This window comes from Pleurotus ostreatus (assembly GCF_014466165.1).
Source record: "Pleurotus ostreatus strain PC9 chromosome Unknown scaffold_9, whole genome shotgun sequence".
Taxonomy (NCBI): Eukaryota; Fungi; Basidiomycota; class Agaricomycetes; order Agaricales; family Pleurotaceae; genus Pleurotus; species Pleurotus ostreatus.
The window spans coordinates 1,587,135-1,612,516 of NW_023503164.1; the positions used below are offsets into that span (position 1 = coordinate 1,587,135).

At 49.8% G+C, this 25,382-nt stretch overlaps 9 protein-coding genes across 9 annotated transcripts; 7 read left to right on the forward strand and 2 right to left on the reverse strand.

Annotated features, from left to right (window-relative positions):
* Positions 1-1,568: 1,568 nt before the first annotated feature.
* PC9H_011703 (uncharacterized protein) lies at positions 1,569-2,303 on the reverse strand (the record flags this gene model as incomplete). Its single annotated transcript, XM_036781186.1, has 4 exons — positions 1,569-1,712; positions 1,770-1,852; positions 1,906-2,062; positions 2,118-2,303. The coding sequence occupies 4 exons, from the start codon at positions 2,301-2,303 to the stop codon at positions 1,569-1,571; spliced, it is 570 nt and encodes a 189-aa protein (XP_036627041.1).
* A 6,488-nt stretch (positions 2,304-8,791) lies between these two features.
* On the forward strand, positions 8,792-9,954 carry PC9H_011704 (uncharacterized protein; the record flags this gene model as incomplete). Its single annotated transcript, XM_036781187.1, has 2 exons — positions 8,792-9,129; positions 9,180-9,954. 2 exons carry the CDS (start codon positions 8,792-8,794, stop codon positions 9,952-9,954), a joined length of 1,113 nt encoding a protein of 370 aa, XP_036627042.1.
* Positions 9,955-10,145: 191 nt separating this feature from the next.
* PC9H_011705 (uncharacterized protein) lies at positions 10,146-13,063 on the forward strand (the record flags this gene model as incomplete). The annotated part of the gene is made up of 9 exons (XM_036781188.1): positions 10,146-10,696; positions 10,748-11,415; positions 11,464-11,778; positions 11,837-11,851; positions 11,900-12,330; positions 12,385-12,588; positions 12,639-12,717; positions 12,771-12,844; positions 12,899-13,063. 9 exons carry the CDS (start codon positions 10,146-10,148, stop codon positions 13,061-13,063), a joined length of 2,502 nt encoding a protein of 833 aa, XP_036627043.1.
* Positions 13,064-14,144: 1,081 nt separating this feature from the next.
* Positions 14,145-15,251, forward strand: PC9H_011706 (uncharacterized protein; the record flags this gene model as incomplete). Its single annotated transcript, XM_036781189.1, has 1 exon — positions 14,145-15,251. The coding sequence occupies one exon, from the start codon at positions 14,145-14,147 to the stop codon at positions 15,249-15,251; it is 1,107 nt and encodes a 368-aa protein (XP_036627044.1).
* Positions 15,252-15,750: 499 nt separating this feature from the next.
* On the forward strand, positions 15,751-16,699 carry PC9H_011707 (uncharacterized protein; the record flags this gene model as incomplete). Its single annotated transcript, XM_036781190.1, has 7 exons — positions 15,751-15,764; positions 15,822-15,835; positions 15,893-16,055; positions 16,107-16,231; positions 16,338-16,432; positions 16,486-16,536; positions 16,589-16,699. The coding sequence occupies 7 exons, from the start codon at positions 15,751-15,753 to the stop codon at positions 16,697-16,699; spliced, it is 573 nt and encodes a 190-aa protein (XP_036627045.1).
* A 261-nt stretch (positions 16,700-16,960) lies between these two features.
* Positions 16,961-18,613, forward strand: PC9H_011708 (uncharacterized protein; the record flags this gene model as incomplete). The annotated part of the gene is made up of 3 exons (XM_036781191.1): positions 16,961-17,293; positions 17,347-17,979; positions 18,038-18,613. The coding sequence occupies 3 exons, from the start codon at positions 16,961-16,963 to the stop codon at positions 18,611-18,613; spliced, it is 1,542 nt and encodes a 513-aa protein (XP_036627046.1).
* Positions 18,614-18,805: 192 nt separating this feature from the next.
* PC9H_011709 (uncharacterized protein) lies at positions 18,806-19,633 on the forward strand (the record flags this gene model as incomplete). The annotated part of the gene is given in 3 exon segments (XM_036781192.1): positions 18,806-19,229; positions 19,279-19,576; positions 19,594-19,633. 3 exon segments carry the CDS (start codon positions 18,806-18,808, stop codon positions 19,631-19,633), a joined length of 762 nt encoding a protein of 253 aa, XP_036627047.1.
* A 24-nt stretch (positions 19,634-19,657) lies between these two features.
* On the reverse strand, positions 19,658-22,076 carry PC9H_011710 (uncharacterized protein; the record flags this gene model as incomplete). The annotated part of the gene is made up of 4 exons (XM_036781193.1): positions 19,658-20,023; positions 20,077-20,176; positions 20,234-21,687; positions 21,744-22,076. The coding sequence occupies 4 exons, from the start codon at positions 22,074-22,076 to the stop codon at positions 19,658-19,660; spliced, it is 2,253 nt and encodes a 750-aa protein (XP_036627048.1).
* A 651-nt stretch (positions 22,077-22,727) lies between these two features.
* On the forward strand, positions 22,728-23,504 carry PC9H_011711 (uncharacterized protein; the record flags this gene model as incomplete). Its single annotated transcript, XM_036781194.1, has 4 exons — positions 22,728-22,739; positions 22,821-23,129; positions 23,180-23,401; positions 23,466-23,504. 4 exons carry the CDS (start codon positions 22,728-22,730, stop codon positions 23,502-23,504), a joined length of 582 nt encoding a protein of 193 aa, XP_036627049.1.
* Positions 23,505-25,382: the final 1,878 nt, after the last annotated feature.

Below are 25,382 nucleotides of genomic sequence, written 5' to 3' on the forward strand. Positions count from 1 at the left end.
GACCCGGAAACAAGTCTCCTCTTGGGAGCGAGAGAGGAAAGATAAAGAAGGAAGAGAAAGGCGTTAATGGGGAGCAGTTGTTGCCAGCATCCCCCTTATATGTAGAGACGGTGAGCCCGGCAGGAACAAAACTCGGGATGAAACCCGACGACGGTGGATTGGGAATGGAGGTCACAGCTCGAACCTTGGAGGTCATCCGGTTTCGCGCAATCCGAGGTCATGTTCACCGTGTTTTCGATGACTCGGTGTATCATCTTGACGTTCCTTGACTGGTTATCCTCGACTCCCATCAAAGTAGGAGGCATGTGGTTATGCGTTGGTTATGGCGCATTCACAAATCTTGAGTATTATATATAGAATTCTGCCTTGAACAGTCGGTCGATATTTTGTTGAGTCCCAATCGAACCAGTAAGAACGCGATCTACAACTTTAACTTGGTAGCTATCCTGAGAGTCTCCAACGTACGGGGTTGGCACCGTACCTGGCACGCTTGTCGGGCTGCGGCGCGAGCTCAAGATCCTCGATCGCAAGTGCCAATCTTGACGTGGTGGCGGTGAGGGAGTCGTTAAGCTGCGAAAATCAACGACTCTAATTCTTTCCGGGTCCTGGTCGTGATGGACGTGCGCCGCGCACGATTATACATAGTCCTGCCTGTCCCGCTCGGGTCAGACAGAAAAGCCACCGCCCTCGGAGAACGACATGCTCAAATCAAATGGTGCTTTTCTAGATGGGAAGACATGCTGAGATTAGAGATGGCTTATTGTCGGACAACTAGACGAGACTAGACGGCACCTCTGCTTGGTCCAATTATCGTGGTGCATGTCGGGGTCGGAGTAAAAGCCACACTCACGGCGAGCGCTTGAAGTTGACCGCCAGGTATGCAAGCCACCATGACTTCAATGAAAGTCAAAGACATGCCCTCTGCGCTGTCTCGCTTCGTGGACACTACTGAACTTCTCGAGGGCATGCTGAAGTCACTGCCGCCCGACGACTTGAGAAAGACAATCACGGTCAGCCGACAGTGGTCGGACGTATCCCTGGATGTACTTTGGCGAGAAGTACACTCGGTGGTGGCCCTTTGCCGCGGTTTGGCCCCTGTTGTGAGAGATCAAAATGCAGTACGTGTAGGGAACGTGTGGTAAATGACATTCATTCATTTTGAAAGATTTGGAGATTTACTCGGGAGCTGGAGCAATCAGACTGGGATCGGTTCGACTCGATATACGCCAGTCGCATCCGAACGCTTCACCAAAAAGCAGTCAACTGTGGTCAGCTGGTCGATCAGCCTCAGTATTTTGCCGAAGTCAGCCAAAGTCCCGAAATAGGTCCGTCAGAGTGACCTATAAGTCAACTTACAGTCGAGGCCTGCACATTCAATGTAAAAAACTGGTCACCTTCCTTTTATAGTTTAGTGCACATTGTAATCCCAAAAATTTGATCATATTCAAGTCATAGTCAGTCGTCCTTTTTGCGACTGTAGGAGAATCTGCTTGACTTAGCGACTGACTTAACGGCCATGCACTTGGCGCCAGAGAAAAAAACAGATTAGGTAATGACGGGTAGAAATCCTACAACAGCGCTAACTGAGCGGTATGCGAGCGAAACAAGGGTAATAGAATGTCTATCGAATCACTGGCCAGCTGATGTTCGTGCGGTGAAGTGCTCGGGTGCATCATCACGGCGAGGTATTCAATAATGCCTTTCTTGTATATCTGCGGAGAATTGAATTTGCAGGGTACCGGCGGAAGACAACACGGTGATAAACCCACCACTATATCGTTCTGCACAGGCTTGGGAGTCAAATGTACTTGGATCATCCGGAAGTCGAAGGCGTTGACTTGACCTTTCTTAGCTGATGAAGTACTTAATGCTTAGTGTAACGACAAGACAGTCTGATATTCGTACCTTCCCAGACCCGCCTCGTTCCGTCTTGTGAGATGACAACGACGTCTTCTGACGTCTCTCCGTGGAGGTCAAAGTAGGAGTGATAGTATCCAACAGAGGTCATCCCGCGGTCGGCCCGGAGAAATACTTTGACGACATTCTCAATCCAGTCGTATTCCTGAGATAAAACTGTGTTAGTTCTGTATATTGTTGGTGTGTGCAAGGGGCCGCACCTCATCTTTGTGCATGATTGACACAGAGAAGGGCTCATTATGTTCCTTCTTGACGAACATGTTTGAACTTGCTTCAAGTCGGGAGGGGACGCCGATCCAAGGGGACCCGCGGTCGGGACGCCCACGAACATTGGATTCGTTCGGGGTCGCAAGAAAAAGGCGGAATTCTTGACGTGGCTCCCGCATCTGTGGGTGAGTGCGACAGTGAGAGACAGGTCCTCTTATAAGGCAGGAAGGGGTCGACACGTGCATAAAGCACTGACGACTCTGCGAAGATTTGAACCGTACGGCGCGGGCGTAGGCAAGGCGGAGACGAGGCCTTGAGGGAGGAATGTGGTACACAGGCGAGAATTGTACCCGTGGATCGACGTAACTTGCACGACACTTCAAGCATGTCAGTTGAGCGTGAATTCAAGCGAGGCGATCAAGCGAGGCGATCAAGTGAGGCGAGTCATCTGGGGTTCAGTTATCTAAATAGACCGGCATAAGCGAGGGTCTCAGGATACGAACTAGAAGTCGATAACGTACCGGGGGACGGATTTGGACTTATTCGGTGGGAGGACACCGTTGCCCATGTGTGCTTCAGAAATCACTTCAACAAACCAGTGTCTTGCAGATTGCGTGGCACCACCGGCTGCTGCTAACATGAATGGTGAGCGGCACGAGTTAGATGATGAATTTTCTCAGACGTAGTGCTTGACGGAGGGGGACGGTAGATGGTAAGGGCTGCATCGGAAGTTGAAAGGACACAGTGTTTTGAAGGGGGTGAGCTTACGTAGTAAGGAATCGGTAAGGAAGCGTGGAGGACACGAGTTTGAGCGGGCAACAGGGGGGGGGGGAAGGTGGCGAACGAGGGTTTGAGGTTGGGAGGCGTAGGTCGGCGGGTTTGAATGAAAGAGGCGTCGAATGGGTAGTTTCAGGCTGATAACGGAATGAGAAAGGCGTCGAACGGCGCTTTCAGGCTGATAACGGAATGGGAGGTGTCGAATGGCGGGTTTGAATGTGAGAGGCGTCGAATGATGGGGGTAGGCGTCGAACGTTGGTTTCAGGCTGATAAAGGAATGGGAGGCGTCGAATGGCAGGTTTGAACGAGAGAGGCGTCGAACGGCGGGTTTCAGGCTGATAACGGAATGACAGAGGCGTCGAATGATGGGGGTAGGCGTCAAACGGTAGTTTCAGGCTGATAACGGAATGAGAGAGGCATCGAACGATGGGGGAGGCGTCGAACGGTGGCTTGAGGCTGATAAAGGAATGGGAGGCGTCGAATGGCAGGTTTGAACGAGAGAGGCGTCGAACGGCGGGTTTCAGGCTGATAACGGAATGACAGAGGCGTCGAATGATGGGGGAGGCGTCGAACGGTGGCTTGAGGCGTAGGATGGTGATTTTGTGGTTAATCACTGAGTGGAATGTGTGGCTGATCGCGATCGTAGTCGTTAGAGAGGTCACCGAACCGCTACTAAGTACTACCTACCATTCGGTGTGTCATCCATTGTAGTGGCTCTCGACATGCAGCTTTCGATGCCGTTGACGTCGAATGTTAGTGGGAAAGCGCTGACTGGTGGGGAAAGCTCAGAGAGTACATAGTGGGAAAGTGCACTGGGAAAGCGATAAGGCCAGTCGGCGCTCGTTTGCTCCTAATCGCAACAATTATGAACTGCTGCTGCTCCAACTGCTTTGGCGTCAGCAAGAGGCTACGGGCCAGAAAGACCATACAAAGTCACCTCAAGCAAGATCGAGACCTGGTTTTGAACCATGAACACGACCCCGTCGTCCTTCAGTTTCTTCAGGATTGCATCAAGCAGAATGTGGAGCTGCTTGAGCAGTCGAAACGATCCAGTACGCAATGCCACCAGTCATTATTTGTGAGAGCAGAAACTGAGCTCTCTTTAGACTCGCAGCGTGCCGATCCTGACGGTAAGCATATCTGACGGCATTAACTTATCACTAGCTGTGGTAAACTCAATACTACTGCAGCGATGGATGTAGATGATAGTGGCGGCCCGATGTCCGTCCTCGGTATGTCAATCATATCAATATCCCTACGATATAACTGACCGCTGAATAGATCCGGCACGTAAGTGCTAGTTACATCCCATGTCCCCCTGCTTCTTGCCGCTCCCCTTCTGCTTGGTGCTTATTGCGGCAGATATCTTTCATTCAATGTGATATTCATTCCTGCCGGTTTGTATTGATATTATGCCCACACAATGCAATCCGTCAGGAATGAATATCACACCGACTGAAGTATATCAAGTTGGTTGGCTGTAATACACATTCTGGCTCGGTGAAATCGGGAAATCATTAGTGTCGCTATTGGAATTTATCATGCGGAATACTGACATCTTTTCATTACTATTAGACAATAACGATAACGGTCAATCAGGGGAGGAGATTGAAGGTAAGTGGGCATAGCACGTAGGATACGCGCTGATGCTGACATTCAATATCAGAAAACGAGGAACAAGAGCCAGAGCTCTTGCATGGCATTGCTGTTCGGGATACTGAGGTTATTTATCTTGATCAGGTGAGTGTTGAGGTTCTGAAGGGAGGATGTAGAACATTGAAATTGCTGTCTTTTTAGGTGAATATTGAGGAACTTCCATCAAGCGAAGATCCGTATTATGTGAATCCCAGTGGATTTGATGTGCGCCCAAGTGCTTCTGACTCTGAGTCTGATGATGGCATGGAAAGCGATGAGGAGGAGGAGGAAGAGGAGGAGGAGGATTCTGAGACAAAGTCAGAGGCCGAGAGTTCATCCTCAGACAACAACACTGGCAGTGTTGATGATGATGACAGTGACTCAGAATTGGAGGCCGATTATGAGGCTGAGACCCAGTTCTCATTTCCTGCGTCTAGGAAAGCCCTCATAGAAAAGATGCTGGATGGCTATAAAGCAGAGCCAGTGCCACCACGCTTCGGGCTTAAGCCAATTGCATTAACAAAAATGCAAATTTATAGCCTCAGTCACTGGACTGTTTTTCAGCTCACAAACACCACTAGGCGAGCTCATGAGGCTTATGCTAAATTGCTCTCAAAGGCACTTGGACAACCGATAATGAGCATTGATCGATGTCGTCGATTGGCTCAGAAAATCACTGACTTTATGCCAAAATATATTCCTATATGTCCAGGAAAATGCATAGCATTCACAGGAGATCATAAAGACAAGACAGTATGTGACTTTCTTCGCAAACAAAAGAAAGGGCCACCTCTTGTCTGTGGCAGAGATCGAAACCGGCCTGGCACTACAAAGCCAGCTGCCCAGTTTATGGTGCTACCATTGGTGCCTATCATTCGAGCTATGTTTGCAAACTATGAGAAATCATACCTTTTGCGGTATAGGGACAGACTTGTTAAAGCTGCTATTGAGTTATTTATGAAAGGTGCTGAAGTCAAATACTCTGATTACGCCAATGGTAAAGCACACATGGAACATCTCATGAACCAGGGTCTTTTTGAGCATGAATGTGATATGATCTACATCATGTCCATTGATGGTGCTATGCTTACTCTTAAAAAACAGTCTGATTCATGGTTTCTCATTTTGATCATTCTCAACTTGCCGCCAGATATAAGATATTTGGCAGAAAATGTCATTACTGTGTTTTCAACCCCAGGCCCAGAGCCACCTGGGGATCTTAGTACATATATGTATCCTGTCGTACAGGAGCTATTGCAAATGGGCCAAGGTATTTGGATCTGGGATGCATTCGACTCTGCATATATTATGCACCATGCTAGTGTTGTAGGCCAAAGTGCCGATCAGCCTGGCCAGAATAAAGACAATGGCCATCTTGGCATCAACTCTCTTCATGGAAACTTCTTCAATCTGAAGTTGATTGGCATGAGATCAAGTGTTAAGGGCTGTAAAAGGATCTACTGGTGTGTTACAGTACCAGAGGGGGCAAAAAAGTTCAACCCTGGCAGACCTGATTATGATCTCGATAATTTACCAGAGTTTACAGAGAAAGACTACTGGAATGCCATTCAAGAGCTGGAGGGGGCAACTGATGAGAAGTCCCGGAAACACATTGTGAGCAAATATGGAATTGTCAGACTTCCAATGTTGGCAGCATTCGAAACATACTCTTGGCCAAAATTCTTTTTCTCTGACCCATTCCATTTGTTGTATGAAAACAACATGGCCAACTTTTGGGATTTATGGACTACAATCACTGGGCCTGATGAAATCACACATCTTTCTGTTGAACAAGCAGCATTCTTTGGGAAAGAAGTGGCCAAATCCATGGAAACAATTCCAGCTGCATTTACAGGGCCAGTCCGTGATCCACACACAAAGAGAAACACTCAGTACAAGATGTTTGAATGGAAGGCTTTGGCCCACTGGCTAACGATTCCCATCCTCTTGGAGCTTGAAATGCCAATGGCAGTTGTCCGCAATTTTGCGCGGTTTGTCAAAATTGTTACCTTTGCAATGGAAATCACAGGGAGAACAGAAAATGATCTAACAATGATCCGCAAGGAAATTGTCACTTTCTTAAATGAGTTTCAGGAATTATATGTGCCAGACGAAACAAAGGCATCAAGAATGCGCCTTTCTATGTTTCATCTGCTGTACATACCTGATCACATTCGATGGAATGGATCTTACCGCATTGGCTCACAGGGTACACTGGAAAGGCATATTGGTGTCTTAGAGCGAAGAATCAAATCAAGAAAGGAGCCATTTGTCAATTTAGCCAATAAGATATATGAAGGTCAACTAGTGAAAAATCTGCTTCATTATTATCCATCCCTTGCTGTACCTGATGAGGAACCAAGACCCCGAGTAGCAATAGGGAAGGTGCCTATTCTGAAGAGGGAGAAAAAGGAGAAGAACTCAATCTACAACCAGCATTTGCAAGCAATATGCAAATGGTTGAATGTGTCATTCAACATTGATCCAGAGGCAACCTGGCTTGTCAGGCTTGGGAAAGTCCCTTTGCCCAGTGGTGTTTATCTACGGAGCCGCCTTAATGAATCACGAAGTAGACAAGGGCAAGGGGTTACAAGATCAGCAAGCTATTTTGAGGTAGATGATTGACTCATTTCCTGAGATACAGAATACTAAAACTGTCTACATAGGCAATTAATGAAGACAAGACAATGGCATTTGGAGAGGCACTGGCTTTCTATGAGGATACAACTCATGATTCAATGCTGGTTGTATACCATCCCTTCATTGACATAGAGGTTCACTGGGATGTTGTCACATGGGGAAAGGCAAGTAGCAGATTAGAGGTGCGGAAGGTGGATTCAATTGTCAATCTCATTGGTATATCCTATGGAAAGGAGAATCGGGTTTACATATACCGAAAGCATTCAGCAATGACAGCATATGATGGGGCCTTGTAGTTATCAATGTGTATATATTAAAAGTGGTGGTAATGAGACAACGACAGATGATATTATCAAGCTACAGGTGGTGCAGTAACATCAAGTATTGGAACATATTATTCTAATTGAAGGCGAGACTCAAATTCTAACAATATATGCATATATATAATGCATGAACTAGTTTGCTTGAATGACTGGGTGCAGAATGGCTAGGTAACACCCAGCTATCATAGAATCTTGTTATAGGTGCATCCAGGAGGCCCCTTAGGGGCAACTTGGGGCGCATTCACAGTGTTCCCGGCTATGGGCTCGGGCCGCGTATACACGTGGCCACTCGGACCTCTCGAATTACGGACTAAATACATACTCAAGCACACCATACTTATTACAACTGGACTCATTGCTGTTTTGTGAATGTGCGGACACCATGTGTTCTCCAGTATATATTCCTGTACCGTACACACAGTTACCTTAGTTCAAATATTAGTTCCTTTTCCGCACTCGCACCCTTGCCTCTCTATTGAGGTCTCTCCGTCACATACCCTTGGTACCCACGTAGGATCCCCTCTGGAAGTACAGGGCACGCAAGAGTGTGGGAGGCGCAGCCAGTAGCTGAAGCCAAGCCCGCATCTGTTAAGAGCCACACTCGCAGGGGGCTCGGGATACGCGGACACACGGGTGCGCGGTTCCACGTAGACGCGCGGGGGAAACAGGGGAAACGAGGACATACGGGCTTGGCTTCAGCTACTGGCTGCGCCTCCCACACTCTTGCGTGCCCTGTATTTCCGGGAGGAGTCCTACGCGGGTACCGAGGGTACGGGCGGAGGCGAAGGGGTGTGACGGGGGGAGAACCCATTAGAGGGGCGAGAGTGCGAGTGCGGAGAAGGAACTAATATTCGAACTAAGGTAGCTGTATGTACGGTACAGGACTATATACTAAGGAACACGCGGTGTCCGCGTGTTCACAAAACAGTAACGAGTTCGGTCGTAGTAACTACAATGTGCTCGAGTATGTACTTAGTCCGTAATCCGGGAAGTCCGCGTGGCCGCGTGTCAGCGCGGCCCGAGCCCATAGTCGGGAAACGCACGTGGGCGCGCCCCTAGTAGCCCCTAAGGGGTTCCTTGGACGCGCCTATAACAGCATCCGCGACCTTCTCCGTACGGCGATTTCTAGAGGCGACCTTGAGAGGCCTGAAGATGACACGCCACAGCAGCCAGGCCCACTCCCTGTCAACCAGCGCTTAGAGGACCAGATTGATTTACTTCCCTCGGCAAGTCAAGGCCAGGACAGCGCAATCTCTATTCAGGGGGCCGGCGTCAATTGTTTGACACTGCCTATGGAAATGCACGGCGCGGACAACCCACCAACGCCTCCCACGCAGCCTTCCATCGCCGAGCAAAGCAGCGGGAATTCACGGCGAAGGTATACAAAGAAAAAGCGATGTGCACGGCGAGATAAACGCGAGAAAGTGCTGGCATTGGCTGGGAATTCTGTGAAGAAGGTTGCGACTATGCGTAGACTGAAATCCCAGAAGGTGGCCGTAAACATTGATGTAGGTTCAAGCGGCCATGCATCCACCGGCTACATTGGACTGCACAATCCTATCAGCGAGCCTCACAGGCATATCCTCAACCTCCAGGCGGAGGGATTCACACTTCTACCATGGAATCAAAGGTACGAGGCCCACTGATCTGGGCTAAACATGCGCACTCAACGAGCTTAAGGGATGGGTTTACACTCATCGACTTGCAGGGCCACATCATTGGCGGCGGTGCCTCCCCCAGAGACCCGACATGGGCCCAAGTTGCATTGGATGCCTCTAATGCCGTGAAGCAGGCACGCAACATTGCTCGGTTCTCCGATAAGCAGAAGCAGCATAGGCGAGGATGTTTTCCTGCGATGGCCACTGGGATATCCTATGGGGGTGGCCAGACTCAGCCGATGACTTTGAGGAGCTCTCCTGAAAATGCTGCGGCTATGGGGCTTTTGATGGGTAGCCCTTCAATCCGACGCATCACCGGTCTTCAGTCCAAACTACTTCATACGATTGTTCCTAGGCTAGGTGCATACTACAGAGATACTCTGGACGCCCTTGTTGCGTCCAATTCAGGGCTCGCACGAAATTTTCGAAATAGCGACTTCGCCTGTATGACAGCCAACTTTGGGCCAAATACGATTACTATTGATCACACCGACTTTGCAAACCTCGCGACGGGTTTGTGTGCAATTACTTCCCTTGGCAGTTTTGATTCCAACATCGGCAGCCATCTAATTCTTTGGAATCTCAAGTTGATTATTGAGTTCCCTCCTGGGGCAACGATCCTCATCCCGTCCGCCCTGCTTAGGCACTCCAACGCCCCAATTCAAAGTGGGGAGCAACGGTTTTCGTTGACCCAGTACTCAGCGGGAGGCCTATTTCGCTGGGTGGAGAACGGATTCTGCAAAAATAGAGATCGCCGTCCTCCCAGGAAGGAGCCTGAGCAAGATGACAACGGGTGATGGGAGCAGGGACTGGGTATGTTTGATATGGCGCCTTAGGAGGTCTGCCATCGATTTTTCTGGCCGCAGGTCATATACTACAACTTGGATAACTCTAGCACTACCATCCCACATTGTTTACAGCACCCCTTTTCATCCCTGAACACGTGACCACCTTTTCTTACCGGAACTCAGTGTCTGACCTTTCTACCATGTCCGACTACCTCTTCGACGGCTTCGACGCTTGCTCCCAGCGGTCGCATCGAGCTACACCCTCCCCCAGTGAGTTCCAAGGAGGATCTACGGTTGGAGCCCTAGCCCGAGGCCCCCCCGTGTATAACGACTGGGCAGAGCCCGCTATTCCAAACCCTCAAGCCTTCCCTACTGCTCGGGACAAGTTGCGCGCTGGTGCCCAGGCGGAGCGGGTATTTCGCCCTCCCCCGCACCGTGTTGACCAACCTTTTAGAGCACCAAGGCAGACCCACGGGGACTATCGCGCCGCCCACCCTGAAACTGACCGCTCTTATACCGCTGCCGTTCCCTTTTTATACCAAAACGAGCACGCCGTTGTCTCCCACTATCCTCCCGCGCCCCCCGCTCCCACTAGGCACTATGAAGAAGCCAGCCCAGTGACTGATCCGGCGTATGCTTGGCAGGAATTCGTTGTCGTGCGACGGATTGTACACAAGCTTGAAGACAAGGTTGCACGCTTAGAAGAGCTAGTACTTGAATTGAAACAGACCTGTTTCAACATACCTTCACGGTGAGTCGATAACATCTCAACGCTCGTTCACCCGCTGATGGCTCTTCTTAGACCACATGCGTCGACTCCTTCCCTGGGTCCCAGCGACTCCGTTTCGCATACAGGCAACATCTCGCACGTTGACATAGATGACGGCGAGGAGGAGCTCCTTGCTGCATATCAAGCCTACTTGAGACGGCCGGACGCTCTTGAGAAGCCCTCCGCGATCCCCGATACTGTGCTCTGGACCTTCAAATCGGCGCAAGACATCGGCGCTCTCGCAGGCTTGAGTGCGAAAAACCACTACAGGCCCTCGTTCCATAAGGCCCTTCGGGATTCCAAAGGCAAACTGTTGGATCCAGCCGTAGTTAAGCTCATCAAGAGGACTGCCTCCTCTCTCGCTGATCGAATACTTGCAATCCATCCGTTAGATCAGGTCCAGGTCGACGTCAAGCAAATTCGGGAGTACTACCGAAGCAAACGGCCCGACCTCTGGTATGGTTCCATCACGGTGCTGGAGACACGACACAAGGAGGTAGCCTTATGTTCTGCACACTGGAAGGCAGATCATCTGATTGGACAGTCAATCACGAATGCCAGGAAGGCGGCAAAAAAAGCACAAACTGGCGAGGCTGATAGTGATGACGACGAAGGATCCGTACACGGCACACTCAAGAAACGACCGGCCAGGGCCACCACCCCATTACCATCGGCCCCCCCCTCTAAACGCCCTCGAGTCGGTAAGTGGGCAATATACATCACGTCGTCGTACTGACCCGCTTTGCCAGGGGAGAAGCCAAGGGCTCTGCCCAAGCCGCTTCATGGTCACCCTGCCAAGTTACCAGACGAGGCCGTGTCCAATGCCACAGCGCAGGTCGATCGCCCCCCCTCCCCCGCGCCTACGAACGAGCCCATTCCGAGTGTAGATGTGCTTTCGCCCACACTGTCTACGCCGAGCGTATTCACCCCGTCATCGTTTGCGCCAAGCTCGTCAATGCTGCAGCCACCACCCCCGCCACCTTCTTCTTCCGTTAGCAGTGCCCCTCCCTCGCTGGCATTCCCCGGTCATAACGCCCTGTCCATGATCAAGACTGATGACGGCTGTAAGTCCCATCTCCTTCTACGTAGTATCTTCACTTACGCATATGGACTTGCTCGTAGATGAGAACCTCCAACGTAGGCCAAGTCCTATGCCGCTGCATCCTAGCTAACGTGGTCCAAAAGGTACCATTCAAAGCTCGCAATTTCAATTTCCTGAAGCATTAATCAATCTCGCGGTGGACCTTTTGGCTGCTATGGAGCAATCACCTAGGCACGGCGGGTACAGTTTCCCAACGACGGATGTAAGCACACTCTTGGTTCGGGTCCAGACAGCAGACCCTGCCTGCATGGAAAACGAAGAAGATTTACAGGACAGCTGGGGTCATTGGCAATGGACAGCGGGGTCCCTCACCATCGCTGGAGCCATCACTTCGTGGAAATCGGTGGGCAATACAGAGACGGCTCGACAACTCATTGCTGCTGCATTGACAACCTGCAAGGCTGCTCGGTATCTATGCATAGGCATGAGTCGGAAACCCCAGAGCTACCTCAGTGATATTTACTTGGACCGAATAGTCTCCACACTCTCTGATGCTTGGAAGCGGTCAGGAGGGGTAATATTCTTTCCATTTTCAAGTAAATTTGTTCCTAATCTTCTTCCTCCATAGCCCCTCAACAAAGGTAAAGCTCAGGCAGTAGTTTCGGAGCCTGCAGCTCCTGAGGGATTGGATACCTCAGCTTCCGGTGGAGGCGGCGGCGACCTTAACGAAGTCGATGCTTTGGCCGAAAGTGAGGGACACCCGACCGCGAACGACGATCCACAGAGTGCGCCAATGCGCGCTGAAGACACCACTTTTCGAAAGAAACTTGAGGTAGGCTGGCCGCCCTGTACCCTGTCCCGTTATTGATTATATATTCACAGGAGGTTCATCTGCCCGATCTCAAGACCCTGGCAGCTAAAAAGCAGATATCCAATGCTCGTTCCATGAATAAGGCAACATGTAAGTCCCCCCCTTTCCGTAACGATTGAATGCTAAATACTTTGCAAACCTAGGTGTGTCCGCCTTGTTCAATCTCCCTCCATGCAGCCGCCCTAGCACCGATGAGCTCGATGCAATGATTGCAAAGGTATGTGTTATATCTTTGGTTTATGAATGAGACAAATTAATATACCCTCAATAGCGCGTCAAGAAGGCCAAGGTACCCAAATCGGCCAAATCGGTCAAGCCTACCCACGCCAACCATTCTCCAATCGACGCCAATGACACTGGTGGTGCGCCAGAAGATCCCGACAAAACGGCGTCAGCACCTCGTCTCATTGCCAAAGCCACCGACCTCCATCCCTGATCCGTACCCTGTTCCCTACGTTTCCTTTCCCGTTTCCAAACCGGCCGTTGATCAGTGCCTTCTCGCAACTTTTCTGTACCTAGAATTACCATTTCACGACTTTCCTGGACCGTTTGTACATTTTATCTTGACACTTTATGACCTGCGACGACTTTTATACGACATTTACGGACTTTTCTAGACTTCTTAATAATTGATATTGACTGCAACTGACTGATAATGAGAGTTGCATTAATATAGGCAGACTCTAAACCGACTTTTCTTGACTTTCACTGATTGCAAAAAGCCCCGGATTTATTCTGACCTGACTTATACTGACCGAAAATCTTACTTTTTATGTAGTAAAACACTGAACAGGACTTTTTTTGACTTCAAATGACTCAGTTGTCCTGGCCGAAGACATTAACAAGGGTCAGAAATTGACGGTGCAATGACTTTTATTGACCTAAGATGACTGCCATATACACGGCAACCGACTTTTACTGACCTAAAATGACTTCCATATACATGGCACTGACTTTTACTGACTGTGGGATAATTCGCTTCGAAATCCACTCTCTGACTCTTTTCGACCCTTGTCGACTTGATCATGAAGCAAAGTCACTTTGCGCGGACTTGAACTGACTATGATATGACCTCAAAACTGACTTTGGGTGACTTGATATAACTGATCGTGACTGATATTTGACTCGGATGATTGACCTTCAATGACGCACTTTGATGCACTATTGACCTCGAGAGACAGTCATTTGACCTAAGCTGACTCTTACAGAGTGAAACACTGCGTGTGATTGTTTTGACTTATCGTGACTTCCCATGACTCGACTTAGACTCCAAAGGACTGAATACGACCGTTTTGTTTTTATACCCGGGCGGAGCCACAAAATCATAATCAAGTCAATTTCCAGTCAAAAAGTGGGACTAAGTACGACAAAGTCCGCTATAGTCGTTAATTTTCGACTTCCGCTGACTTAGGCAAAACACTGAGGATCAGCTCGCGTGAACGCGGCCAAGATATGCCATTTTACCCAATCTCCAATCTTTGCATTGGAATGGCTCATTGGTGCAGTGCCTCACGTTTATGCATCCCGACGTGAAGAAACTTGTCTTCACAGTTCCTGAAAACTTCTCGTCTCAATATCTCAGCTTCTCTCAATATTTCTACGCCCGCCTTCCAAACCTACAATCCCTCGAGCTAAAAAATCTGACCTCCAGCAGCAATCCTAATGCCCAGCAGGCTCTCGGTACGACTATCGAGAAACTCGCCCAGCTAAGGCAGTTGACACTGCCTTGCGGACTTGTTGATGGCTTGATGAATATACTTTCTAATTTGCCCAAGCTGGAAGCTTTGTCCATGACAAGTAGAAGCAACTCCGATAATAACTTACCACTAAGCGACGGAGCATTTTCTTCACTATCCGCGATTTCTCTTGTAATATCATTTGCTGCGTCAACTCAGCTCTTCAACCATCCCAACCATCCTCCTGCACTCGTTCGCATTCGTATCGAGTCTCCGAGAGCCGAATCGCCAGCGCACATGACCCAGTTACTGGATGCCATCGCCGCCAGCTACCCCCGCCTTCGTCAACTCCATATCTCTTGCCTTACCTCTTCCGCCCCTCCGGATATCAATGAAACTGTTGACATACGCACCATCCGCCCAATACTGAAATGTGCCATGCTTCGTTCTCTGGAACTTGCGCACTATCATCCATTCCGCCTCCTTTATGTCGATGTAGAGGAGATTGCAATCTCTCTCCCACACATCGAGACACTAGTTCTAAATTGTAGCCCGGCCAGCAAATCACTACAAAACACACTCAGCTTCCCCGCTCTGATCTCTCTAGCTGCCAATTGCCCAAAACTTGAACACCTCGGACTATACCTTGGTTTGCGCGATGAAGATATACCAGCTTCAGACCAGAATCCACAAGTCAAGTTCAACAACCTACGTACATTGTGTACTGGCTTCTCGTCCGTCAGCAATCCTCGTTCTGTCGCTTTCTTCCTTAGCTTCCTTTGCCCGTGGCTCGCCGATTTTGTACGGGGTGATTCCTGGATGGGGGAGGGGCGTACTGGGAAGGATGGGATGAAAGAATGGGATGAAATTGAGAGTTTGCTACCTTTTTTGTCCTCAGTCCGCGCCCATGAAAGAGCTTCCGTTCATCGCAAGCTTCAAGGAGCCTAAGTACCGCAACAGATCAAAGGTGCGTCACCTTACAGGAGGAAAATATCAGTTAACCAATCAAATGTCCTATTAGGGCCTGTTCTCTCCCCGAAATATAAATAGCAATCACACTTTCAATCCTCGACAGACGTGGAGGCGTGCATTCGGCCTCATCCTCGAGGGTAAAGCAATTTTCTCCTTGACGGTAGCAGCGACAAAATATATTTTACTCCGAGTCACCATACTCCATGGCGTTCTTTTCGGCCCGAGTGTATTGTCCCTGATGGACGACCCATCGCTATATGAGGGAACGAGGAAACAACGAATGCACTTCATAAATAGATACATGCCATCGATTTTATATTGGATTCTGGCATGAAGCACACCACGCACCTAACACGCCTTTACCTCACAGGCCCAGCAACAGGCTCCCAAGTCGACACCCGCAAATACCGTGCTATACCAATGAACACCCTACTTACGTTCTCGAAGTGTATGTGATTCAGCGCGCAAGGAGCAAATGGGAGACATACAGTGAGCATTAACCTTAAAATGCTGCCCCTAGCGCATCGATTCATTTTCTTCGTACAGCTTGATCATTGTTGGTATGCTGCTCATCATCCGTTTGCGCACTTTAGTGTTGATATTTCTGTGATGTCTAGGTTTGAAGGCTACTGGTCTAACAAGCAAACGGAAGTTGACGTTCCAGAGGAGGCCGAACGGATTTGTTACCATAAGCTGGGTGTCAGATTCGCTACCCTCAACGCATAGGACCGAAGTCATCAAAAGAACAGCATCTCCCGAATGGAAAGAGATTGTCAAATTGTGAGGGTGATATAGCTCGGTACTCTTCGCCCACTGAGACATCTGTTGTAGGTCTCCTCAATCAATAGACTCGACGATCTCATTTGAGATGTTCGACAAGGGTTGTGTGCGCCTACATTCGTATGGCATTGTTGAAAAGACGGTTCGTGATTTACTGGCTGGCAGTCCTAAACTAGGTATGTTGCACTCATGAACTACTCCAGTACCAATGACGGCCCGACTTATAGATATCACCTTTCCTAATGGGGCCGTGCTTTCGGTTATGATTAGCTAACGCTCCAGGTGCAACCGAAACCAACGTATCTGCCTACGCCCTTCTTGGTGGAATCGTCATTTCTCTTGCCGAGCTTATGGGGGTAGCAGACACGCTGGCCCGAGTGAGGGATATCTCGCCTTTTCCTATTCATTTCCTGACCTGTCTTCTATTCAGATACATCCATACGTCAATTTTGCATGGAGTGTTGTTTCATGTGTATATTCGGTTAGTATCGTGTTGTATATTGACTAAGCAAACAAACTTGATCGACCGCCAGGTCGTGAAAAATCAACTAGATCGTGACGAAGTAGGCTGGGACGGACCCGGGGTGTTTTGGCTGGAGGGTGTGCTTCGGTGTTTGAAAGAGGGTGTAACGCCAGGCTCCTAGAACCAACCACTCGTACGATTTTTTCAAGCACGTGACGCGCGCTAAAGCGCGATGTAAACAAGTACATCGTCAAGCGAGCTTGAAACTCTCGACAGAGAGGCTGGCAAAATATGTTGCCGAGACCTCCGAATTCATTCCCATGCCCTTTGCCGAGAGTGACCCGAGTTGTTGCTTATTTGCTTATTTAATTGTAGTTCTCACACTCAATAAAACCGAATGTAGTAATTTGATGAGATCGAAATTAATCAAATTATCTGGTACATGTCCGACTCGCGACGCGTCTGGAGTATCGAAGCCATACGCGAGCTCACGTTGAAGCACTTCGGCAAACGGCCATGTCTGTTTCAAATCCAGGTAGCAATGGCCATCTATTGTGACCAGAAGGATGTTGTTGCCTGCGCACCAACGGGGTCTGGAAAGACTTTGTCGTTCTGGATTCCTCTGATCATGGCGCAAGCGGACGGATTAAAGAAATTGATGATCGTGGTGACGCCGTTGAATTTGCTAGGCCAGCAGAATGTTGACGACTTGGCATCGGTTTGTATTCGAGCTATAGCAATCAATAGCGAGAACAATTCAGTATCCTTATGGAAGGTGCGAGACTTTACTTACCAGTTCATGGACTGAGACAAAACGGCAGTGAATAGGACGTGAAGAACCACCGCTTCGATGTCCTTATCATTAATCCGGAGATCTTGATGAGTAGCAGCGAGGCAACGGCTCTTCTCGAAGACGAGAAGTTTGCGTCATCAATCCTACATATTGTCTTTGATGAAGGCCATTGTATCAGCGAGTGGGGGAAATTCCGGAAGGATTACACTCGCCTGGGTGCCCTGCGTCACACAATCCAATCGATTGAAAGGATCCCGCTCTACGTTGCATCTGCTACACTGCCGGAATCGATTCTCGTCAGCATCGCGAATACGCTCCAGCTAAGAGACGAGCGAACACGGTACATTCTGCAGTCGAACGATCGTCCGGAGGTGGCTCTTCTAGTGCGAATGTTGGTTTATCCTGCCAACGGCTACAAGGATCTTGAATTTCTGTTGCCAGGCAAACAGTATTGCGACAATCCGCCAGACAAGTTTATCATCTTCTTCGATAATACGAAGGAAGCAGAGGCAGCGAGAGACGTCCTACGAAAACGACTCAGTACCGCCAATAAGAAACGTGTGAAGCACTTCCACTCAACAATGACTCAAGAGTATCGTCAAGAGGAATACGAGCGCTTTCGACGAGGTGAGGTATGGGGAATATGCTCAACCGATGCCTTTGGTATGGTGAGCACATTTTCGTAACATCTGTAAGGGAACGTTATTGATATGTCTGATATACTAGGGAATGGACTTACCTGATATCCAGGTAGTTGTCCAATGGCGCCCCACCTGTGGATTAAATACACTCTTTCAACGGTTTGGCCGTGCCGTGCGAGAAAGAGGAAGGACAGCGGTAGCAATCTTGCTTGTTGATAGAAAGGATATGGATGAGACACGCAGCCATCGAGGGTCCAAGCGGAAGGCGACAGAGGCTGAGAACGATTTGCCTCGTAAACAGGTTGTACTTACCGGCAGTGGCAGCGTTCGCAATGCAGTCCCCGTCCCCCAACAGGCGAATGAAGATGTCGGCGTGGAGGAGGCCCAAGTAATCGTCGATGGCACTGGCGTTAATGGGGCAAGTCCTGTATCGATGGATCCTACTGAGTGCGCAAAACGATATCAGAGACAGGCGAGGAACGGAGAGACGCAAAGAGGGAGGGGAAAGGGAAGAACCAACGACGTGGGCACACCAATGGATGATTTCATCAACTCCCACGTAAGGGGCCTTGCTTGCCAGCGTATCATTCCATCCACATTCTTCGGCAATGATGACAGAAGTAAGTCACTTGATACAATTGCCGAGCCAATAAGGAAGTAACTTTGTTCTTAAAAAGGTAGTAACACTCACCTCACATGCAACCCTGAACGTGTTACTGGCTGTGAGCGTTGCGCGCCTCGTCCTAAAGGCAGCTGCTGTTCCATCTGTACACCTGACGCCTTCACCCAGTATACCGTTGCATACGCCAAACCCAAACGAGCCCCACAGAAGTCGTCGATTAGAAAATTCAAGATGTCAGACGAGGCAGCGGCATTCCGCGCAGGTTTACTTCAGTGGCGCAGTGTGCAAGCTGTGAGGGAGTTAAACGAGGATGTTGTCGACGAATACGGCGCGAACTCATTCATGACGGACGACATCGTGTTACGGGTTGTTGCTTGCGCAGCTATGGGGAAACTGAAGACCCTCGAGCTCCTTGAGAGGGAGATTGGGTGGGATATTGATTGGGCAGCTCGTTATAAGCCCGATCTCCTCAGACTGGTCCACGATTACTTCCCCCCACCAGCTCGTCTCGCAGAGGCTTCTCTGGAACCCACTCTACCTAGCGAGCCGGCATCGTCACTTCTTCCGCCTACCCTCACTCAGCCAGACCTTGCCCAACCATTGTCGAAACGTCGAGGGCTTCATTGCAGCCGATGTGGGGGTTCAGGGCATATGAGTACGTGCCAAACTATAACGACAAGTATATACTAATGCGAATGCTCTAGAAACCAATCGGAAGTGTCCCATGTACCGACAAGAGCGGTTCATGGAATCGGCTGGTGAGGCGGCATCGACGAACAAGGAGAACCTTGCTCCATCCGAACCAACTTCCTCCTGCGAACCCATTGCCCCGCCAGTTCAACCGATGTCATACTACCGAGCTATGCCATCTTCCGCAACAGCAAACGAATCCTACGGATACAAACCGCCCATGCAGGCGCAGCCAAGTCAAATTCCAGCCCACGCATTCACGCCACAGTATACGCCACAGCCCATCGGCCACGATAACCCTTACCGCCATCTGTATCTACGACCGCAAGACTATTACGCATATTATTCTACTTCAACATCCCTTCATAATACCACGAACCCATCTACTAGTCCTTACACATCTATACCGCCATCGTCTTGAAGCTCGATAAGTTCCTCTTCGTCACCATTATCTATGCCAGCTTGCGACCCCTGCACATGCCTTCGATACACTATAGCTAGGCCCTCCCCCACAACGTTTGGGATCCGATACTTAGTCTTTCGCCCGGGAACCTTCTCGTTTACCTTTTCTCTCTCCATATACTTTGCTAATACCTTGAAAGTTCTCACCATCTTCGGCGGCGAGTGGCGTGTCGTCTTGTGATCCAAACAGAACATCTTCTCAAATTGGATTCGAGTGTCTTTAAAGACCTCGATGAGTTGCGACTGACTGATGATGTGTGATTTAGAATGATTCGAGTACTTTCCGCCATATATTCTCTGGCAATGTAGTCAGGTATGTTCTCATGAACATGATAAGAATTCTAACTGACCTTAATGTAGAGATTATTATGTTCAACAATCCAATCTATCCCCCGAAACTTCCCCTCTTGCCCCGTTGGATTACAGAGAATATTCGCGCGAACGGTGTTTCTGATGGTATTGTAAGTTAGATCTTCGTCGAACATTGATGGAGTTACATATACTCACTTAAGGCCCTCAGGGTACCGAAAGTGAACATCTTCGAGGTAGCGTTTCAGCTCAGCGGCATATTTATGCTTACCGCAAGCTGAGAAGATAGACATCCAAGGTATGAAGCATGCTTCCGTGCGGTCAATATCGCCATGGTTCATCGCGTACGAAAGTTCTTCATATAACAGAAAGCATTGCTGACGGATTAGACTGTTCTCATGCTGTGCGTCCCGTGTACTTTCTTTGGCAATGCGTGTAGTCGAGTCGATATCAGATGCCGCGACCTGACTTTTGCATAACCTAGTTGCCATATCAACAACCTCCTCCCAGGTCGGCGTCCTTTGAGCGAAGACTTCCAGTGAACTACATGATGGAAATAGTTCGTTGGCTAGGATACGCCAACAATCGAGGCGAAGAACGATTCCGACATGTTGAATGGCTTCATGCATTCTTCGAAATCCCGGTTTGCTACCCAATTTCCCTGTTTCTTGTGGGCGGATTTGACTCAAAAGTTCCATCAGACTTGTAGGGTCCTCTCGAGCGCTCTTATCCCGAATAAATATCCTCCAGATCGCCTCTGCAGCAGCCATCTTGAGATGGAACAACCCCATCACATAGACGACATATTGCATCCGCCGCCACGGTGTCTGTTCTTCGAGCCTTGAAGACAGCAAGCTACATATCCGTTCACCAGTGAGTAAGTCCCCAGATATTAATAGAACCTGATTTCCAATGTCGACGCTGTTGCCTTCATTCTTGCTAGGGTCCGTGATACCAGCTTGCGCAAGAAGCTCTTCGATTGCCCGAGCGTTAGATGCAGGCGTACTCGGTGCCACGTCCAGTGTCTGATTTGGCACTTGGAATGTCTGGTGAGTAGGTGTGATAATCTTGTACGCCTCAGCCTCGCCGAGATCTCGTTTGAACCGTCGAAAGTACTCTGGCCCATGATGCACCAGATCAAATAGGAACTGCCAGCGGTTGAAACGAGCACGGCCGTTCAATCCATTCGCATCGCGTGGCTTCAGGTGAAGCTGTAGCAACTTGGCTATTGGTACATCAGGTGCCTGGCCTGGCGGGCACCGTTCCCATAGCATGTCGGAGCAATCAAGGTCGGCGAGAGCAGTGCTCGGGTGAAGCGGTAGCATTGTTCCCGTAGTGAAATGGATGAGGTGGTCTTTCTCTGTCTCCATAGTCGGGACTAATGGCTTCATCTCCAGGTCCAGATTGTCGTACGCAAATAATACTCGCAGTGACTTTCCCAGCTCTTTCATTTTCGTTCGTGAGTTCTTTGCTAAGCTTTTGACCGCTAGATTTATTGTTGTCGTTGTAATCGAGATGCCAAGTGATGAAAGGAACTCTCGGACTGTCTCGGGGGTGTTCGTTGCATGAAGAAACATCCCTACAACACTCTGGAATGCATTACAATGCTGGTTCGAGCTTTTCATAAGCACACTAGCGCAGAGCAAGCCTCGCTACAGTCCAGAGGTGAGAACTACTAGTTACACTGTCAGCAGCCGCAACAACTTACTATATTCATTAGTTTTTGCCGTCGTTCCATGGCCTGATCAACCCCGTCCTCAGGCTCATCGTCGCTATCATCAGGAAAGGTGTCCTCGTCCACATCGTCCATTTCATCCTCGTCTTCGATATCCATATCGGCATCACGATCGGTGTTATCAACGTTAACCTTATTCGCCTTTTGCTTCTCATGCCGTCGTCGCATCAAGTTCAATCGTCGAACATTGATCTCATCATCCGCAGAGAGTAACGATGACAATATTCCCCACAGAGTGGGCGCCAGCTTCTCGGTCTTCTTAACGGCCTCCTCTACTTGATAGGCATGCAGTTGCTCCTCTGTCATTGATCTTGCGGTGAAATGAAACTCATTTGTTTTTGATGACAGTTCGACCACTTCTCTCTTGCACTGACGCAATACCCACTCGTTCGCATCTTGCGAATATGCTGCCGACAGCCTTGGATGCTGTTCCATCGCCTGGAGGATTGACGGAAAACGATCGATCATATCGTCGAGTGCCTGCTGGTGTACGGCACTGTTCAGAAGTGACAATAGCAATTCCCCTGGTGTCGTATGAAGGCTTGTTAACATGGTTAACACTGTGTTTAGTTGGGGAGTAGTCAAGGTCATCTTCCGTTTCACTTATTGTACTGCTACAATGCCTATCTATATTGCAAATCTATTGTAGTTCGGCGGCTAAGATACCCTAATCAGACTTAGGAGGCATATGGTAGCAAAGCATGATCTATCCCAATTAGGACATAAGTTGTCTGCCGTAGCCTGCCGAAGCATAGCTGTCACAGTGACTCAAAGCTCTCGGCAAAGGGCATGGGAATGAATTCGGAGGTCTCGGCGACATATTTTGCCAGCCTCTCTGTCGAGAGTTTCAAGCTCGCTTGACGATGTACTTGTTTACATCGCGCTTTAGCGCGCGTCACGTGCTTGAAAAAATCGTACGAGTGGTTGGTTCTAGGAGCCTGGTGTAACGCGTGGCCCATGGGGCGCGGGGTATGAATGCTGAACCGGTCGTGCGGCGCGACTTCCCAAACAGCTCATCCCCTATACATTAAACCTTCATAATCATCATAGAGTCTGAATAAACTGGATTTTACCACACAAACTACCCCGGGGCGAGTCCCTGAGCCTCCCAAACCTGAGGTCGGCTCTCCAGACTGGTTCCAACAAATACTTGCGCCAGCATTAGGATATTCACAACTCCGGGATTGGCAGGTCAAGCTGGCCAGCGACGTTTTCAAGGGAAACGATGTCGTTTGTGTAGCTGGAACGGGGTCAGGAAAGTCGGGGATGCTGCACATACCGTTAATGGCAAGCAAAATGGCGGAGAAACCAACTTTGGGGATGTCAATCGCGCCAACTAAATCTCTTTGTGACGATCAAGTGAGTGCCTGTGGGATTCACCACTTTGTTAGCTCACGATTCCATTATAGGCACGCGCGGCAAACGAGCGAGGGTTAAACGCTGTTGCTCTTCACAGCGACTCGCTTCGGGAGGCATCTTCCAAGGGCCGCGATCTCTTTAAGGAAATCTTCACCGGAAAATGGGATTTATTCGTCCTTGTACCCGAGCTCTTGCACATGAAGGAATTAGAAAGCTTCTTTCGTGAACAGGCCGGGGACGACCCAGAGTTAGCCAAACTTAGCCTCGTCTTTGTAGATGAGTGCCACCTTGTCCATGAGCATGGCAAAGAATTCCGCGACTCATACCGAAGGATAGGGCGCCTCCATGGGCGTGTTCCCTCTACCGTTCCTGTAAGGGGACACTCCTATTTTCTCTCCTTTCCTTCATTCCATGGACTCTTACCTACATTCCCTTCATTCCCCTTCGTTCCTTTTCGCTCCCTTTCCTTTCCACTTCCTTTCCACCCACTCCTTTTGCATCCGAGCCGCGTCCGGTGACTCCGGAGTCTTCCCGCACTTCGGACACTTCGGACTCGCTCGGACTCGTCTCGGACACTTCGGACTCGCTCGGACTCGTCTATACTCTTCGGGGCTCGTCCGGGTTACCTCTATCCTTTTCCCCCACTTCATTACTCTTCGCCCTTACTTCCCCAAGTCGCTGGCACGACTCCTGTGCATTTACCCTCCACTTCATTATCACATGTTTCCTTGTACCTTGTGATATTCGTTTGTACCTGTGGCTGGTGTACTGTACAGTTACCCTTCATTCCTCCCACGCTACTACAGTATATACTTCGCTTCCTAGCATGGAGAATCCTTATCCTGTTCTCTTTGGATTCTCCCTCTGCTAGGTGAGCAGCTCTCTCATGTATTGCAGTTAGTCTTATTCATCTCTTTGGATTCTCCCTCTGCTAGACCTGCGCTGTCGGCCATCTTGAGGTTGCCCTTACATCTCCATGCTAGGAAGCGAAGTATATACTGTAGTAGCGTGAGAGGAATGCAGGATAACTGTACAGTACACCAGCCACAAGTCCGAACGAATATCACAAGGTATAAGGAAACATGTGATAATGAAGTGGAGGGTAAATGCACAGGAGTCGTGCCAGCGACTTGGGGAAGTAAGGGCGAAGAGTAATGAAGTGGGGGAAAAGGATAGAGGTAACCCGGACGAGCCCCGAAGAGTATAGACGAGTCCGAGCGAGTCCGAAGTGTCCGAGACGAGTCCGAGCGAGTCCAAAGTGTCCGAGACGAGTCCGAGCGAGTCCGAAGTGTCCGAAGTGCGGGAAGACTCCGGAGTCACCGGACGCGGCTCGGATGCGAAAGGAGTGGGTGGAAGGGAAGCGGAAAGGTAAGGGGGCGAGAGGGAAGGAAAGGGAATGAAGGGAATGTAGATGATAGTCCATGGGATGAAGGAAGGGAGAAAGGAAACGAAGGAGGAAGGGAGAGGGACAGGGGAACAGGAGAAAATAGGAGTGTCCCCTTACATCACCCCCCCTTCAAGGTTGCGGCGACCCGACGCGAAGATTCCTGCCTGCCTCGCCATGAATTCACCAACCCCGAAACTCCGGATTGCTGCGAGAAGATGTCGAAGTACGACTGCGCGGAGCCCGGAGCCTTCTGACTGCGCCAACGCTCCCAGGACTGGTCCAGTGCTGCAGGAGTCATCCGGAGAGGTAGAGCAGTCGTCGGATTCATCGGACTCGTCCGGAGTACGCGTACTGCATCCGGGTGACGATCATGGAAGTCCTTGACCTTCCGGGCGGCATGCTGGAGGTTGCTCGCAGGCTCCCAGGAGTCGTGCTCGATACCATAGCCTCGCCAGCGCACCAGATACTTCAGGACCCGACCGAACCGTCTGCTATTTCGGACCTCTTCTACCTCATGCTCCTCTTCTCTGTCAACGAGCTGCGGAGGTGGCGGAGCGACAGGGCGTCTACCCGGGATGGGGTCCAGAATGAAGGGAGAGAGTTTGACCACGGGGAAGACGGGATGGAGACGGGATAAGCCCGGAGGGAGCTGGAGCCGGTACGCTGCCTTGCCAACCTTCCGGACGACCTTGTAAGGACCAAGTCGTGCGTGTCCGAGTTTCCGGGAGGGTCGGGCAAGGTTGATGTCCGACGAGTCCAGCCAGACCTTGTCACCTGGTTGGTACTCCGGAGCGGGAGTCCGACGCTGATCGTAGTAGCGCTTCATGTCGTCCTGAGCCTTGATCAATGCGGACTGAGCCTCGTCG